General features: G+C 38.8%; 1 protein-coding gene across 1 annotated transcript in view; it reads right to left on the bottom strand.

The window, feature by feature from the left end:
- Positions 1-16,362, bottom strand: part of LOC136877734 (juvenile hormone esterase) — a 95,652-nt gene that overhangs the window by 35,899 nt on the left and 43,391 nt on the right. The window contains exons 6-8 of the mRNA XM_068228727.1: positions 7,576-7,750; positions 5,565-5,752; positions 3,182-3,326 (exon numbers count right to left, since the gene is read on the bottom strand). Of these exons, the coding sequence (XP_068084828.1) occupies positions 3,182-3,326; positions 5,565-5,752; positions 7,576-7,750 (508 nt within the window). The remainder of the gene's footprint in view (positions 1-3,181; positions 3,327-5,564; positions 5,753-7,575; positions 7,751-16,362) is intronic.

Here is a 16,362-nt window from a genome sequence, read left to right as displayed (position 1 = left end):
TTAATAAGTCACTATACCACATAAAGTTAAATACAAACCTCAAAATTAATTTTAAGAGTACTGTTTGCTCAAGGGTTTTTTTTTTTTTTTTTTTTTTTGCAAGTTGCTTTACGTCGCACCGACACAGACAAGTCTTATGGCGACGATGGGGCAGGAATGAGCTAGAAGTGAGAAGGAAGCGGCCGTGACCTTAATTAGGTACAGCCCCAGTATTTGCCTGGTGTGAAAATGGGAAACTACGGAAAACCATCTTCAGGACTGCCGACAGTGGGGCTCGAACCCACTATCTCCCGAATACTGGTGGATACTGGCCGCAATTAAGCGACTGCAGCTATCGAGCTCGGTCAAGGTTTTCTATCCAAGGAGATATGGCTAGTGAAAAATCTCTAGTTCCAAACTGGGAACGAATTGCAAACTAGTTATTTAAATTTTATGATTGTTATGAATTGACATGGTGTGGGTCCAACTGACTCCTACGACTCGTTAAATGCATTCCAGCTTTACTAAAGTTTATTTCACTGCTTGCATCGGTTGATGGAATGCACAACGTACGTCTGGCATTTACTGACAGAGTAGGCGAACTGATTTCATGCTCCTTCGACCAGGAGAATGAGAAACCACGGAAATCCCTTCTCAGGACAGCCAATGGTGAGGACCAGCCCCTCTTCGTCTACCGAATACAGAGACGTAGGGTCACGGTAGAGCAATGGCCACCCCTCCTCTGCTCGGTTGGCCGGTCGGAGTGCAGAGCTGTCGGACCACGGACCAGCCGTGGCCACTTGAGGGCCGAGACATACTTTGCACCCACCGACTATTCCATCACCCTTTCATACCTCTGAATTCCCGGCCTTTGCTCTTTGAAAACCAGGGCTTCCGCATATCTGGATAAATCACATCGATTCCAACGTCAGTAAAGGAAGCAAGGTCATCCTTCCCAGTCAACAAATTTCGCTTCGAATATAACCTGTCGAACGAATTGCAGCAAACTCGGGCATTTTAGATTACACGTTTTACTCATGCGTGGTGGTGGTTGCATATGCAGCAAGGCACATGTTGCTCCATCTTGGTTACCCGTCTCAAGTTCGAACAACGCCTGCCACCAGTGTACACCCATGCAGGTATACGTTCAGTAGAAGTAAGACATAGACAAGTATTTATACCTTGCTTCTCCCAGGTGAATAAGTATCTATTTGAGAGGAAACTGTATAGATCTAGGTTGAAATAAAGGTATTTTATTCTACTCTGTAGGCGTAATCATGCTGCTTAGTTGAGACGATTAGGTCCACTCGCCATTGTAGGAACTGCGCTCCTATTCTTCAGTAGTCCGGTATGAATTCTTAAATGATACTCCCTTTAGTATTGCCATCTTAAGGAAACTGATCACCTAACACACGATTAAAAGCTACGAAAAAGTTTACAAAAATGAAATTCTAGGTGTAAGGCTCATTTCTAAAGATAATAGGTGACTTAATATTTTTAGAGTGTTCAGACCTAGAAAGGGTGGCTCAGACGCTGATTCGGAATTATTTGATAAGATAATCAGCTATGTGGGAAACGATAAAGAAAGGAACGTGATGGAAGCAGGTGGTATCATTTACCAAATGTCAATTGAAAATGTAATGCTAACGACAGGGGGTATGAACAATAAATGGAAAATAAGTTAGTCTGGGAAGGACAGCTAAATCAGAAAGTGATGGAAACAACTGGTTGCTGGTGAATGTAGCTGGGCTCTATGGAGAAATCAAGTAATATACGGTATTACTGATCATGAAGATGTTTTTGATGTAGTTCAGACTGTAACAAAAACACCAACAAATCAAAATATAACTTATCACGGTATTACCAGACTTAAGACTAAGATTACAGTAGATCCGGAAGTACAGCAACTTACTGCAAGTTTAATATTGCAAATAAAACACAGTCATATAAAATTTAAAGAAACTTTACAGGGTGTTATAGCCTTTTCCGAGAATCGCCTTACATGTGACCTAGATGTTAGATCCCTTTAAGCAATAACAAATAATGTTTTTGGAAAAAGGCTCCGTGGTTGATGCAGATAATGCATATCGAATGCAAACGAAAGAGAAATAAACTCATATTAATAAGTGAGAGTGGCGTTTCTTTTGAAGGGGGCTAGTCTAAATGTTGAACGGCTTGAAGTTTTGAGAACGTTTATAATACGAGGCATGTTTACTTCATGCATAAGCTAGCAAACGAATTCATTAAGGGAGGCTGGGACTGAGATTTTGGTGGAAAAAGTAAAAATTATCGATTTTGTAATTTGTGCATATTATTGTATGCCGGACTCCTGCGGATCATTTGGCGGTGGTATTTTTCGGGTTCCGCCATTTTTAAAGTACTAGCGTGACATTTAAATGTCCGGTTGAGTCCCCATCCACTAGCTTTTACTTACCAAAATGTTTTTTTTTTCATGTATACATTTCCAGGTATTTAAAATGTTCCACCTGAACCGATTTGGTTTCAAATTCCATGAGGATTTCATGGGTTGTTAACACCTGTATTGTCTTGATATTAACAGGAGGATTTTTTTATAATGCTGATACTTTAAAAGATAGTAGCCTTGAAAGGGGTATTTTTTAGCAAAGTTTGAGAAAAACATAAACACATAAAACATTTTTTCCTCACATTCATGGACTACATATGCAGACTTTCTCTCTGTTAAAATTCTTTCCATACCTTGAAGTGCCTGTACACCAGTTTCCAATGTGATATTTGAAGTAACTGTTAAGCTGGAGCATGCATTTTTTTGCTTATAGATTTTTAAAAATGTTAAATTGTAAGTGTTAATTTCTCTGAAAGTTCTGTTGCTATTTTCCTGAAAATTGGCATATGGCCTTCTTTTACCATCAGGAGACCACAAACCAAATATCATTCAGTTCTATCAATAATTACTATTTTTTATAAATTCAGTCCTAACTTCCCTTAAACTAACACACGAGAAAACAAGTAGTGTAGTTCAAAATATGCTTCCAAGAGATCTATCATCTACACCCATTGTTAAGGCTGATCAGTCACAGCTTTAACATCATGTGCTTCTAAGTATAGTTTTAAATGTATATGTTTGAAACACATCATCTACTCGTTTTGTGTTCTGATACAGACCGATATTTTCAGTTCAAATCTGGTGACATCATCACATAATTTGAATGATGTTACGTACGTGTGAAATTAGCCAAGGCGGGGATCGAATCCACTAAACCACCATCGTATGAGAACTGGTAAAAGTAGACAGGAGCAGAACTAAGTGAAGACATTGTTTTGACTTCGTGAAGAACTCCGTCAGCGAAACTCAAATCAGTACACATCTGAAATAATCAGAACGAAATACACATGAGAAGTAAGATAATGCTCACAATAATTTTTAAAATGATAAAATGAAATGAAAAACCTCAACTTGTTTCCAGTCATTCGACCGGATCAGGAATGGAATGAATAAAGCCCCCTCTCTAGCGGCGAGGATAGAAATTGTGCCGGCTGCCGAATGGACGTCAAATGTGTCACCAGAGATCTTTGATGTTGAGGAGATTCTCAAATTACCGCTTCCACCTGTCCATTGATATCCTGATATCTACTATGAATTCACCTAATTTACCCAAAACACTATCATTTACTTTTTCCCTCCCTTTCTAATATTCTATTTTACTGTCCTGCAACTTATCCTATCCTTTCCAGGTTGTTATCGAAATTCTCCCACGACTTAGTTTTGGATTCAACAGTTATTTGTTTCGCTCCGTTTCTTTCATCTGCGTACAGTTAATTGTTACATCAGTATTTTTGGAGCCACTTCTGATACACCTTTCTCTTTTGTTTACAATCTGTCCTCACTTTATCATTCCAGTCAAGGTGTTCGCTTTCTACCATCTTTTCAGATAGTTATTCTTAGGAAATCCCTTGCTGTTTCAACTATAACATCTCTGCATGCCACCGATTCTGTTTCTTTATCTTGAAAATGCTTACTTTCTACTGTATGGAACTTTTCATTAATCATATTCGTGTACTTATTAGTCTGGAGGCAAATTTCCGTTTCTCTATACTAGGACTAGAGATACTTAGTTAAATATAGATCAAACAATGCCCTGTATCATCGAAAAATTCCCGGAATCCCCGCATTTTCCTAATAGATATCTTGAATTCAAAGTCATTTATGATATAGTCCATTATGAACCTGTTGCCCTTACCATGTGTAGAGATGAATAACCTTATGCTTGAAGAATTTATTCTTAACTCCTAATCCTATACTAGCACAGAAATCCAGTAAACGTTTTCCATTCCTATTACCTTCCATATCTTCCACATAATCCTTCTCATATCCATCAGTTCTGTTTCCAACTTTGGCATTGAAATCACCCAGTACAACTGTCTTATCCTTGCCGTTAATCCTAACTACGAGTCACTCCGTTCTTCATAAAACTTTTCAGTTTAATTCTCATCTGCAAGCTCAATTCGTCAATAGACTAAGGCAATTCTGGTCCTAATTCCTCCAACTGCTATGTCTCCCGATATCATACGTTAATTTATGTGGGTAACATAAAGTATGTTGTGTTCAATAGCATTCCTGATGAAAAGTCTTACATCACACTCTTCCCGTCCATTTTAAGACATGGCTCCCTCGTTGTCTCCCGTTACCCGAATATCACTAACTTCTAACAAATCCAGACGCAGCCTCTTTGCTGACTCAGTCACTTCTGGACAAAAAGACTGATGATGGTCAAAGACGGTACGAAATATCTGATAGGTTTAATTAAAATTTTTAAAGTAGTAGTAGGCAAACTAATTGTAATAAGAATTATTCCAATATAAGCTTCAAAAATGTGTGGAAATACAGTAAAATTTCCTCAGTGTGATCCGGTGCTAGGTGAAGAGAGCTTCCATTCTTCTAATATTATACTTCTAACCTTAAACTTACTTGTCATAGCAAGCCAAAACAAGCATAGCTAATTATTAGGGCCCTGATGTTTATGCAGTAATAGGTTAGAACGCAAACTTAGGGAAGCGAGTAATAAGTAGCGTCTACCCGCACGACGGTAGTGCTATGAGGTTTGGATAAACATTAGGGGTTTGGCCCATTAGAACCCCTAGAATTCATGTCACTCCCACTATATTACGTTAGAGCACTAGTCGACATTTTCTACTAAATAATTTTGTCACTAAGTAATTTTGTTAGTAGGAAATGTCTACTAGCCCGCTCTAACGTAGTGCAGTAGGAGTAACATAAATTCTAGGGGGTTCTAATAGGACGAACCTCCTAATGTTTATGCAAACCTCATAGCACTACCGTCGTGCGGGTAGACTCTACTTGTTACTCGCTTCAGTAAGTTTGCATTCTAACGTATTACTGCTTAAACATCCGGGTCCTACTAATTATGAACATCTCAAACCTTAGTTTGTCACCATCTCGGAAAATGCTTGGATTCTCAAAAATCATGAAATCATGTGCTATTCTAGGGGAACCATAAATAACAATGATACAATAACACATCTCTGAAAACTAGGTAAGTAAATTAGTATTTACAAATATGTCCACCTGCTTTCTAATAACTTACGTCAATGAAACTCTGCAAAGTGTCAGGGTTATTGCTCAGTGGCTGGTCACCGAGGTAGAAGGACCTGATCTTGGGTACCATAGCGTCTCCACAGGATTCATCTCCACAGATCCTCAGCTCAGGCTTGATAGTTTTCACGAAATCTTTATCAATCTCTTCCCATGTTCTATGGGTTTTGAAAACTCCCACTGAAATAAACAGTACGCGTAATAATAAAATGCGAGCATTTGTGCACTTAGAGTATAATTTACTTTGTCAAATAAAAGTATAGCACCAACATTTCATTTTTAAACTAGCCTTTGAAACATTTAGCACTGACCTGGACTTACGACTGTCAGCCAGGTGGAAGATTCCCTATCAATTATTTACCTAGATTTTTCTTAAATAATTTCAAACAATTTGAAAATCTATCGAACATTCCCCTTAGCAAATGATTCCAATCCCTATACCTCATCCTGTAAACGAATATTGGCCCTAATTTTTCCTCTTGATTGCAAAATTCATCTCATATTATGACCTTACCTAATTTGAAAAATGTCATTGAAGCGTATTCTTCTATTAGTCTCATTTCACGCCACCTCTACACTGACAGATCGCAACATACCGTTTAGTCGAGATGTTCGTCTCCTTAGCGCCGGACCTCTTCCATTTCTCGTCTTATTAGCGTCAACAGAGGATGGTTGGCCAGTTTTACTTCTTCTTAAAACAATAATCACCACAACCTGTTACACTCAGCTCCTGATCTTCCTTCAAAGGGCCGTGTGTTCGATTCCGAAGGGGCCGGGGATTTTAGCCAAATTTCGATCATTCTTCGTCTAAAACAAGTCCTGAGTATATCAAGACATATCCTCTCAGTTTTCTCTTATGATCAAATACCATCGTATCGTTCTCATCTCACCAGCTATTGATTCCGTATATCTGCATTTCGAATCCAATCTATCATCTCACACTGAAAAACTGTTCCACTCCTAATGCTGAACTCATTTAAACTGATGGGCTGGCAATATTTAAGCTGCAATCATTGCCTTGTCAAGTGGCATTTTTTTGAAAACTCCGTTAACTGACCGAAGGTAACATATATATTTGAAGTATTATTGATGATGCTTCTTGAAAAAAGAAAAAACACAAATAGAATATGAACTAGAGGACTCGTGCTGCTCCGCAGCATTCGTTATAAATAGGTCAGATAACTCGTTTTGATCCTCCGTGGCTCAGACGGCAGCGCGTCGGCCTCTCACCGCTGGATACCGTGGTTCAAATCCCGGTCACTCCATGCGAGATTTGTGCTGGACAAAGCGGAGGCGGGACAGGTTTTTCTCTGGGTACTCCGGTTTTCCCTGTCATCATTTTATTCCAGCAACACTCTCCATTCTCATTTAATTGCATCTATCAGTCATTAATATATCACTTTGGGAGTGGCGGCCCCATCGTACTAACAGCCTATATGCTTCATTCATTACATCCCTGACCCGGTCAATGACTGGAAAACAGGTTGTAGGTTTTCATTTTCATTTTTGCAACTCGTTTTGATATGTTTGTCGTGGTGACATTTTTGCCTACTTCTTTCAAAGGTTTTATGAACATTTAATAAGAGGTGCGTTACGGTATGCCGTAGTTCGTTCTGATCCATTCTGACGTCATCATGCGTCTGTTTGGTAAAAAATAATAACAATACATTCGCATTCTTTATCCTGCAGTTCTTGTTGTAAAACTTGATATTGTGTCGTAGAAGTCAATATTAGTTTTAATCGCAGTTCTTCTATACTTCCATATAGAACAATTGTCTTGTGAGCTCATAGGTTAGTCTCAAATGAGCGTTTTTTCCAGGCAGAGAACTTTTGTAAAAACATGGCCTTCACTCTTTCTAGTGTAGCTAGGTTATCCTTCGATAGGTGCTCTCAGATAATATCTAAGACTTATGTCATGGTGGGGTCTGTTTGTACATACTACGTACTGCAAAGAAAAATTGAACATAGCTCACTGATGTAAACAATCTATAGTAGTGACTCACTTGAAAGAAGCAGCAGCCCTTCTGTTAACGTTACTCCTGTGAGGAAAGGCACTTTGTGGAACTTGCCCTCTTCCAGGAGAGTGAGCGGATCCTCTGTAATAAAGCCCGTTTCTCCTTCTATCACCGGCTCTACACAAGGTAGCTCATGGAAGATCTGCAGAAGGCGGAATTCATCCTGTACAAATAAAGAGTTACATCACAGAAAACCAAACAAACTGAAAGCAAGATTGAAGTAAAGTAATGCTGTATCTCTTACTGTGGTGGTGTTGACTTTTCTGTATAAAAATGAATATTAACAGAAAGAATAGTTAAGGAACTTGTCGTCGCCAACACACACTCCCAAGTTAAGAGCCCTTGTGCGTGATGGCGTAAACAACTTCTATTGCGATGGGTATATGCTGACGTTACCATCATGCAGTTATTCAGTAGACGTTATTCATGACTACATTGAAAGTACGTTCATTGGACAGTTTAGTGATGAGAGTTTTAGTAATAATAATTACAAGTTCTCAATTACTGTGAGTAACATCACACATAAACCTGTTACTGAATCTTCATTCAAGATTGACTTCAATCTGATTCGATTAGACCACTGCTTGGATTTTCACCAAGGGAGCTCATACCGAACCTACATCATGGGTTTGAACAAGTTATAACACTCTTCGATCATCATCATGTAAACATCACTTGTAATATTATCACAGACTTGTACAGTAACCAACAAATTTCATACGTCCTGCAAGATTGTATTATTACATAGGAAAGTGGATATACTATTCGTGAGAAACCGTCAGTAGTTGTTTATAATCCTGTGTCTGTAAAACACATTAGTAACATCACTTTTAGGTTTGTGAATAAACCTAATCAGCTCATTAATTTAGTTAGGCATATGTACGTAGCTTACAAGCTTCATATTACACCAGTATAAAAATATCTACAAAACACGGTGTACGTTCAGGAGACATACTACATGTTTGCGAAGACTCAGCGAGTTAACAAAATAATGTCCATAAGCAGATTATCCTAGATTTAGGTTATACGCTACTACAAAAATGGAAGAAATCCTAGACGTTATGAACACAGTAGAAATTCCTGAAGGTGTAGTACGAAGTGAGCTTAATTCTTATCAACATTTTACGTTTGGACTCAATAAGAATGATGCAATTCGCTTTATCATTAATCAGCAAGATGTTTACCCCCTACCACACGAAAGCTAACGCTTAGATAAGGTAGGTGAAAGAGGGTCAAGCACATCTCAAATAAACAAGAATGCTCTAGATTTTCTCTTTTCTGAAGGGCACTATGAAGTAAATAATGTGGAAATAGATCGATCGAAGAGTGTTGGTATTACAGGTCCAATGAGACTCTACCCTTCCTATTGCGATGAAGAAAGTAATATTTTACGGATGGCAGGATGGTGTCGGAAAATTAATAACAACTGGATGATTAATCAGGACGGTACATTTTTTGGTATGTTACAATTAAAACATATTCTCGGCTTTGCTGATGATTTTATATTATAATCGCAAACCGAGAGCTAATTCTGATCCGTGATCTGATTCTCTTAAAGCGGCAGAATCACCAGTAGACTCGAAAATAACTATTCATCATATATTGTGGAGGATTCCACATGTAACATTATCTGATCGAGAAAAACTTCGATTGCTCAAGATTGTAGAGAATGACACACCGTTACCTATACGTTTTCGAAGTTGGGAGATGCAGGAGTATCCTGTGTTAACACCTACAAACAAGCATAGCTGGGCTGTTATAACGTCACGTTTTACTGAAAAGCCTTTGTATATTATATCTGGATTTCAAACCCATCGTAAATTCAACCATGAAAAAGATGGCACACAGTTTGATCACTGTAAATTAAGAAATATTGGACTATATCTGAACGGAATTATGTATCGCTACGTAAACATGGACATTAATTTTGAGAATATTAAATTTGGGTTGCTTTATGACATGTTTTGTAAATTCCAATCATCGTATTATCAGAAAGGATATCGTCCGCTATTTTCGCCTGAAGAATTTAAAAATAAAGCAGCGATTGTAGTTATAGACTGCTCTTATAATTAAGAATCTATAGAAGAATCTCCTGTCGATATTTATTTAGAATTTGAAACATCTGAAAATATTCCTGCTAATACAACAGCCTATTTTCTTCTTATTCATATGAGTGATGTCACTTACCATCCACTAACGAATATTACTACAAGACTGTAAATATGGATAGCCCTTTATCATGAACATTATTGTGTGCTTCTACACCGTACGCTATGGAACAGTAAGAAGAAAATAGCTACACGGTTACAGACAATCGTCTTAATAACAAACAAAACAGTGAATGTGCATCCTGTTCGCCTACCAGCGAAACTAATACGCTACATCTTATTTACCTCACTCAAGTAAGTGAGGCTATTAAGATGTTCTATAAACAAAGAACGTTACATCAGATTTCACCACGTCTGAATCAGTCTTTACCAACATAATTTTTATCTACGTACGCTGCTCCTTTCGTAGATGAATTTTGGGACATCCTACTTCTCCACAGTAAAATGTCGATCGATGTAGCTTCATGCAGACGCTGTAGAGGACATTACAAGCATCGACATGAAAATAACATCGAATGCGATTGCGATGTGCCTAATACGAAGACTGTAAACTGTAAACAGTGTATGGATGAACTTTTCCCCTCCTTTACAGTACCTGGTAATGATTCAGAATGGAACTAAACATATGGATGACATTAATGTAAAAACTGCATCAACTTCTTTGCGATTAATAACGTGAATAGTATAAAATATTTTGAAAACTTACTTTCACATACAATAAATGTTTTGTTTAATTTGAATGTAGCAGGGGGCATAGCAATTTAGGTAGTGTGCTACCTGTTCACAGTAAGATGTTAAAGAGTACAGTAACCTTGTCGGCAACATAACCAACACTGTAGTATAACCTGTAGTAGTTTGCTTAATTTTGCAAATAATTACACAATAAATATTTCATTAAATTTAACATGTTGTACTTATTGCATTTCCTTCCGCTTCTCACACCTATCAAATATTCTCCTAGTCGTGACCATTTTATTTTTATGAAAATATAGGCTGAAGAACTTCTAGTTCTGAGAATTTACAGAAGGCTGAAGTGTTCAGTCAGCATTATGTAAATATGATCAAACCTGCAAAGTTTGCGACGGAAGGCCAGCGTCTCAACCGTTTGAGCCATTCAGCCTGGCATGGTAAGGTAGGTGGTGATATACAATTTCTAATTACTAGATTGTGTGCCACAAAAGTCTTGATTAAATTCCATTCCTCTCCGCAGTGCTCATATGGAGTGAGGTTATATAACGCTGTTGATGGTTATTTGTCCGTCGGATGGAGACGTAAAGCCTTGAGCAGACCTGTCGATGCTATTCGACAGGAAAAGTCTATCTGCCACTACTGTCCCTTCCTACTATCATATACCATGTCATTCATTTCATCTTATTATCCTCCCTGATGAGGTTTACGACAGGAAGGGTATCCGGTAAAATAAAAAGTCCATCTTCAAATATTCATCTCATCACAAACCCGACAACGTAGAGGAACGGGGCAACGAATGGACACACGTTAGGTTATAATGTCATGCACCTTAGCCAGCAGTCCGCATTTTAAATCATCCACGCTGTGACGTCACATGTCTGTCAGGAGAAGGCCCGCGCGTTCGGTTATGTAAAAATAAGCATGCATTTTTAAATCGCTCCCGCTTATTACGTCACAGATCCGTCAGTACACCAAAGGGGAGACGGGCAAAGCGCCTGTGAGTGCGTGAGTAATCCGTTTTACTGTAACTTGCAAACTCGTCGTCATAGTGTACCTCAAGCTGATGTACATGTGCACATGCGCACTAGCTATTCCCCCTGTTTATGTATCTAACGGGATCTAATTGTTATTTTCTTACAGTAACAAAGACCTTAACCCTTTCAGGACCAGGTAAATTCAAGGAGAGTGCGCCTAAAATGACCAGCTGTTTAGTATGTGGTATGGCGAAAAAGATCAAGGCGTTCGAGGCATATTTTTACATTTTCTTTCAGAAACCTATTACTTAGTCTGTAATAAATGTTTCTTCACGATTCGTTTTACAACATCTTGAGAAAACAACATTTTTTGTTATGAAATGTAACCGGAGGCAGTTTGAACCAAATTAATATTTTAAAATAAAGAGTATTTTATATATATTAAAAATCCATACTTAATTTTCCGTATTATCAAAATTATTTTGGAGTTCGGATTGAAATTAATTAAACAAAATATTGTTATTGTCAACTTGATCTAAAGTCTAAAAAAATAGCACAGCAGTAAGCACACAATTTTTTGCCTACACTTTGTAGATACAAAGCCAGAACCTCGAATAACACCAATACACGCCTACAATATAACTCACTGAAATGTTTTAAAATGTTTCCAGTTGTTTTCCACACTTAAGGAAACCTATTTATAAATATGTTTCGCAACGCACAAACCATGGCATCCTTCTTGGCATTTGGTACACACAATTCTTCAGCTGGTCCTATAAAGGTTAAAGATTAATAATAATAATAATAATAATAATAATAATAATAATAATAATAATAATAATAATAATAATAATAGGTTTCCGTAAGTGTGGAAAACAAATGGAAACATTTTAAAACATTTCAGTTAGTTATATTGTAGGCGTGTATTGGTGTTATTCGAGGTGCTGGCTTTGTATCTACAAAGTGTAGGAAAAATATTGTGTGCTTACTGTTGTGCTATTTTTTTAGACTTTAGTTCAAGTTGACAATAACAATATTTTGTTTAATTAATTTCAATCCGTCGTGAGGCGGCAAAGTAACCTAGTGCACTGTTCTCAGTTTTATCGTGTGTTTGTTTGTTTGCTTATTTACGGTATTTCCTTTGCAAGTGGATAATTATTTTGAATGTTCCTTTCTGTTTCGAGTGATACAGCCATCGCCTTTGTAAATAATGAGTGTTTCTCGTAAACGTATGACAAGTAAGGGACACTGGGACTGAAATTTTGGCAAAATATATGAAAAATACTGTTTTTCAGTTTTTTCCATATTAATACACTCCTGACCCCTGCGGATCAGATAGCATTGTTTTTATCCAAATTCCGCCATTTTTAAAGCTCTAGCATAGCTTTTAAATGCCTGGCGTGCAGTCCTTTAAACGCCCACTTTCGTTCGACTCACAATCAGCGCACATTAGTGGTGTATTCAAGGAGATTTCTTTATTTCATTTCATACGAATAATTCAAAAAGGCCTCCTACATCTGTCGGACTTCGTTGTGCTGCTTTCTAGTGGAGGAATGTGTCAACCATGTAGCAAAGAGAATGGGAACAGGCTTGCGACAGGTGGTACAGTCTTGGAAGCTGAAAGGTGTACAACTTGGTGATCGTACAGGAGGTCTTACTAATGCCACGATAACAAAACTTGCAAATTATTATAGGAATGCAATAGTAAAAAACATAACGAATATTGCAGATATGAAGAAAGCAGTGTATGCCACTCTATGCCACTACATGTCAACAGACAGTAAGCCCAGCACAGGAAGTGTCCTGAAGGTTCTGAGTCTTGGTGCTTTTACAGTCAAGTATCACAGTGGGTAAAACCCCACAGAGCCATAACAAAATGGCTGTAAAGCTTTCAAAACCTTTAGTTGTAAAGATTATGCCTGTTTATGAAAGGCTGGCATCAGATGAGCTACTATCCAGATGCATCCGGGGTGCTACTCAAAATCAGAATGAGCCTCTGCATTCTGTTATCTGGAGGAAGTGCCCAAAATAGATTTGTATTTCATGAAGGAGACTTGAAATTGCTGTTTGTAATGATGTAGCAGAATTCAACATGGGATTTAGTGCAACACGAGAGTTGAAATCAGGAATAACATAAACTTCAGTATCTCATGTCACAGCACAGGCACTTAAAAGATGTGACAGTCGCAGGATGTATGAAAGTCTGCGGTCATCAATGGAGAAGCGAAAGGCATGTCGACGGAAGATGAAATTGACCAAAATGAAGGAAGGTGCAAAACAGAAGAAGGAGGGTGTCACCTATGCTGCAGGACAGCTCTAATGTCTTTGGTAACCTGAAACCTTATAAATTGTCCATTATTTCAGAAAATTGCTTTTTTTCTGATTCACTTTTTCAGGCATTCAAACTGTTACACGCACCATAAATTTCATGATATTGCTTTCAAAATGTGCATATATTATCTTCATTGCAATGTCTATAAACCTGCGGCTCGATTTTAGGATTGCACGTTTGGTCTGGCTGCAAAACAAAGTCAAACTTAAAAAATTGAAAGAACTCTGACGATGACTTGTTAGATTATTTATCAGATTTCAGGGAAGGAGATATCGTAAATAATAAAACAAACAAACAAACAAACTAAAAACAAAGGATGAAACTAAGAGATGCACATTATGTTACTTGCCGCCACACATGATCTATGTTGAAACGGCAACAGCGGACTGCACAGTTCGGCGATAAGGTTAGAACGGGCTGGCGAGAGCGAGGTAGCGCTCTGCTTTAGATGTACTGCGCTGTACTTGTTGGTGTTAATTTCGTGCTTTGACTCTCATACTCAATCAAACTTTAATATATTAGCTTCAAAAGATCTTCAAGACACTTAATATATCGTCATATTATTCATGTGTTAAATATTTGGCCTACAGATATCCTTTTATTACATTGACTATATATCGTCAGCTGGTCCTATAAGGGTTAAAAAGAGGTTAGTGAAGTGCTTTGTATGGAGTGTGGCGCTTTATGGGGCTGAGACTTGGACTTTCAGAAAAGAGGAAGAAAGAAGACTAGAAGCATTTGAAATGTGGATCTGGCGGAAGATGGAGAAAAACAGCTGGCATAAAAAGTAAGGAATGAGGAAGTATTAAAAGAGTGGGTGAAGGAAGGAGAACGATACTAGAAAGCATTCAAAGACGGAAGAAAATTGGTTAGACCATTGCTTGCGACGAAATTGTTTAATAACCGAAGCATTGGAAGAGAAGATACAAGGGAAACTGAAGAAAGGAAGGAAGAAGATTTATCAGTTGGTGGACAGTGTAAAGGTGCATAGAAGCTATTGGAAGTCAAAGAGAATGTCTGAAGGCAGAACAGCGTGGAGAATTCATGCGAAGACCTGCCGATATGCAGACCACCAGTGATGATGAATGAGGTCGCGGCAAGAGTGCACTATGTCTCTAGCGGGATCTGATAGTCTTTGGATTAATGTAACTCACGAAGCCGCCGCGAGAGCGCACTGATATGTCTGTAGCGGGATCTGATAATCATTTGTCACGCTGTTGCGTCACAGCTCTGTCAGGAGAAGACCTGCGCGTTCGGTTATGTAAAGATAAGCATGGATTTTTAAATCACTACTCGATGGGGAGACGACAAAGAGCGTGTGTGAGGTTAGGTTACCATTCGTGGCCAAGGTTTGGTTAACACATGTGTAAACCACACCTACAAGTCACTTCACTAGTTCTTCTCTTCCAAGGGGAACCCGTCTGAGGTTAGGTTGGATTTCCTTGTAGCGAAGTTAGGTTAACACGTCATAACATCAACCATCACCTAGCCGATTGCACTCCTCCAAGCGGAGCCTGTGTGTAAGGTTAGGTGAGCGTTCGTATGCAAGTTTAGGTTAACACGACATAATGCCATATTAATATCATCTGCAGGTCACCTAACCGATTTGTGGCTCCTCTGTGGGCGCCCGATCGATTCGGATCCTCCAAGGGGGCCGTCCGATTCGCCTCCTCCAAAGTGTCCCGTGAGGTTAGCATTGCCCTCGTACGTAAGGGTATAACGTCATAACTTCACCCAGCGGTCAAAAACACTCCCGGTTGACCAGTGAGGTTAGCATTGCCCTCGTACGTATGTGTATGACGTCATAACCTCGCCTAGGGTGTCAAGAGCACGCCAGATTATTCTCCTGACCAATTAGGCCCTTCCAATGGAGTCTGTGAGGTTAGGCTTGCTCCCGAATGCAAGGTTATGACATTATTCCACGTTCAATGGTTTAGAACCTACATTTCTTTACTACTCAAGTAGGGGGTCAATGACCTTGTGAGAAAATGCTGACTCAGCACCTATTGTTTTAGAACATACATAGCTCATATACTGTCACAGTTGGCAGTGATTAGCAGTTAGTTACATAAACGCTACAGGACGTCTGGCGTTCTGCAAGTAATCAATTTGTTACAGTTCGCTGTGCCACTATGGAGCAAACTGAATCTCTAATGCTTGCTACAGATGCAGTGTGATATACTGCAGCCATGCAGTGAATGTGGTGGTCTACCCTCCACGTTGAGACCCGTGTGCGGTCGAATCCAGGTCTTTTATGAGACAGTGTCTTCCTGTGACTATTATTGCCACCACCGATGCACTGTGGATACATCACTGCCAAAACTTTCTGCAATATACGGAAAGAATATCCACATACTCGTAGCCCTATTACATGGCCTTCTTCAAACCCAGTAAGCTGCTGATGATGCCTTCTTCGTCTCCTTAAAGGCATGTTTGACACACACCCACCCCCCAAGGCCAACACCGGACTATGAATAACGCTCCCGAAGTGTGCAGCACTTATATAACGCAAACTTCATTTCATCGACATAGTGAAAAATTTGAATAGGCATCAAGTTTCAGATGAGCGAACATGCCTCCCGAATTTTGTTTATCTAGCACAACTCTTACCCGGTGAAAAGATTTCATTTTCCACCAGTGTATTGTAAACGCTATTCTCTGTGGCCTTACT

The sequence above is a fragment of the Anabrus simplex genome, chromosome 7 (assembly GCF_040414725.1).
Source record: "Anabrus simplex isolate iqAnaSimp1 chromosome 7, ASM4041472v1, whole genome shotgun sequence".
Lineage (NCBI taxonomy): Eukaryota > Metazoa > Arthropoda > Insecta > Orthoptera > Tettigoniidae > Anabrus > Anabrus simplex.
Note: the sequence above shows the minus strand (reverse complement) of the source record. Positions and strands in the feature narration are given on the sequence as shown.